Source organism: Myotis lucifugus, unplaced genomic scaffold, assembly GCF_000147115.1.
Source record: "Myotis lucifugus unplaced genomic scaffold, Myoluc2.0 scaffold_892, whole genome shotgun sequence".
Taxonomy (NCBI): Eukaryota; Metazoa; Chordata; class Mammalia; order Chiroptera; family Vespertilionidae; genus Myotis; species Myotis lucifugus.
Window position 1 is genome coordinate 8,097 of NW_005871940.1, and position 2,703 is coordinate 10,799.

At 41.1% G+C, this 2,703-nt stretch overlaps 1 protein-coding gene across 1 annotated transcript in view; it reads right to left on the reverse strand.

Moving 5' to 3' along the window:
* Positions 1-1,060: 1,060 nt before the first annotated feature.
* Positions 1,061-2,703, reverse strand: part of LOC102432193 (adhesion G protein-coupled receptor E2-like) — a 35,420-nt gene continuing 33,777 nt past the window's right edge. Inside the window, exon 11 of the mRNA XM_023747489.1 lies at positions 1,061-1,127. Within this exon, the coding sequence (XP_023603257.1) occupies positions 1,101-1,127 (27 nt within the window). The 3' untranslated portion in view covers positions 1,061-1,100. The remainder of the gene's footprint in view (positions 1,128-2,703) is intronic.

A 2,703-nucleotide genomic window follows, 5' to 3' on the forward strand; every position in this document is an offset into this window, starting at 1 on the left:
CTGGCCAGCCTGGGTGAGGGGCTAATGGCTGTTTGCAGGCTGGTCAAGCCCTCCCCCAGTGGGGACCCTCACCTCATGGAGGTGTGGCCAGCCTGGGTGAGGGGCTGATGGCTGTTTTCAGGCTGGCTACACCCCCTTTAGGGTGGGGGGTCCCCACTGGGGTTTCTGGCCAGTCTGGGTGAGGGGCTGAGGGCCGTTTTCAGGCTGGCTAAGCCCCCCGGCGACGGAAGCTCCCAGCCTCTCCTTTTTTTCTTTTTCCTTTTTATTCTGGGATTCATTTACCTTCTATAATTGAAACTTTGTAGCCTTGAGTGGAGCTCAGAGCCGGCCAGGGCGGGTGAGAAGCTTGGCTTCCTCCATCACCAGGGGCAACCCAAGCCTACTGCTCGCTCCAGCTCCATGGCCACAGCCGGCTGAAAGCAGGTATCTGGGGTTTATTTATCTTCTATAATTGAAACTTTGTTGCCTTGAGTGGAGCTCAGAGCCGGCCGCGGCAGGCGGGAAGCTTGGCTTCCTCCATCACTGGGCCACCAAGCTTCCTGCTTGCTCCAGCTTCGTGGCTGCCGGCTGCCATCTTGGTTGGGCTAATTTGCATATAGTCGCTCTGATTGGCTGGTGGGCATGGCTTAAGGCATAGCGAAGGTATGGTCAATTTGCATGTTTGTCTTTTATTAGTGTAGATTATCGAGGTAGCATTGGTTAATAACATTATAGGTTATAATGTTAACATTGTATGTAATTTGACATAATTCTGCTATTTTTCTTCTCAGTATGTATCTGAGGAATATTAAAAAACCAAATCAAGAAGATATATATACCCTTATATTTGTTGTAGCATTATTTACAATAGCCAAGATATGTAAACAACCTCTGTGTCCACTGATGGATGAATCAACAAAGAAGAAGTGGTACATATATACACTGGAATACTACTCATTCATAAAAAAGATTAAATATTGGCATTTGCAACAACACCAATCTGGAGAGTACTATGCTAAGTGAAATAAGTCAGAGAGAAAAGGACAAAACTCATATGATTTCACCTCTTTTTCTTTAGTAACCCACTTTTAGATTTCTCAGAATTGACTTAATTTCCTCTTTTATGCTGTCAATCCATCGCCTTTTACCTGGGAAAGAGATAAAACTAAAATGATGGAAACGGCTAAAAATAAATAAACAAATAATAATTAAAACATCAAGTCTTTCCTTAGTTTTTCTAAATTTTTTACTTGAAATATTTTAGACCTATGGAAATTTGAGGAACATCTATGTACCTTTAAGCAATTATTGTTTTGCCGCATTGATCTATCTCTTTATGCACACATAAACACACACTTTCACTTAATATCAAATTTACAAACTTATATAATATATGAAATTCACATAACATAAATTAAATCATTTTAAGGTGTACAATTTAGTGGCATTTAGTACGTTTGCTATATGCACTCATCCTTCTATCTAGTTCTAAAACATTTTCATCACCCCAAAGAAGACTCCATGCTCATTAGGTAGTCATTTCCCATCACCCTCTTCCAATCTTGGCAAACACCAACCTACTGTCTGTCTCCACAGATTTATCTATACTGGATATTTCATCTAAATAGAATTTTCCAATATATAACCATTGTGTCTGAATTCTTTTACTTAGAATATTTTAGAGATTCATACATGTTGTAGTATTGTTATTGGCTGAATTATATCCCCTCAAAATTCATGTTGAAATCCTAACCCCCATGACCTCAGAATATGACTATACTTAGACAAAGCGTTTTTACATTGTTTTATGCTTTTGTTGTTCTTAATCCGAGGATATTTTTCCATTGATTTTTAAGGAGATTGGAAGAGAGAGGGAAAGACAGAGAGAACCATTGATGTGAGATGTGAGAAAAACACATTGATTTCATGTCTTTGATGGGAATCCAACTGGAACCCTTTGGTCCACAGGTAACACTATCCACTGAGTCAAACAGACTAGGAGAAAGCATTTTTAAAAAAGGTTATTAAGTTAAAATAAGGACATTAGAGGGAGCTTTAACACAATATGACTTGTTTCCTTGCTCAAAGAAAGGAGATTAGGGTAATGTCAGCAAGATGGCAGAATAGGAAGCTTCAGACTTCCTTCCCCTCATGGACACATCAATTCACCAACAATACATGAATCCATTTCCTTTGTGAAAAATCCAGAGATCGCTTGAGAGACTCCTGCACCCAATTGAGTATGACACCAGCTGCATTGAAGTCGGTAGGAAAATTCATGGCACCATCTTGCCACAGGAGATGACTGAATTGTACCGCCAACATTCTAACATTTTGAGGGTCTGCCTGAGGGACTGGGTTTCGTCATGCCTGAGAATGAGCACTAATAGGAAGGTGCCACAAGTTGGGATGCACTGAGAACAAAGGGGATGGATTGGACCAGCACACACTCACTGCCCATTGGCCTTTCCTCACTTTAGCACAGAGCAAATGAAGAACAAATGGTGCAGCTACTGTAGAAAACAGTACAGAGTTTCCTCAAAAAATTAAAAATGGGCCCTGGCCAAATGTGGCTCAGTTAGTTGAAGCATTGTCCCAAACACTGAAAGGTTGTGGTTTGATTCCTGATTAGGACACATACGTGGGTTGTGGCTTCAATCCCCAATCACGGAGAGTATAAGAGGCAGCCAATCAATGTTTTCCCCTCTCTCCTCCCCTCTTCTA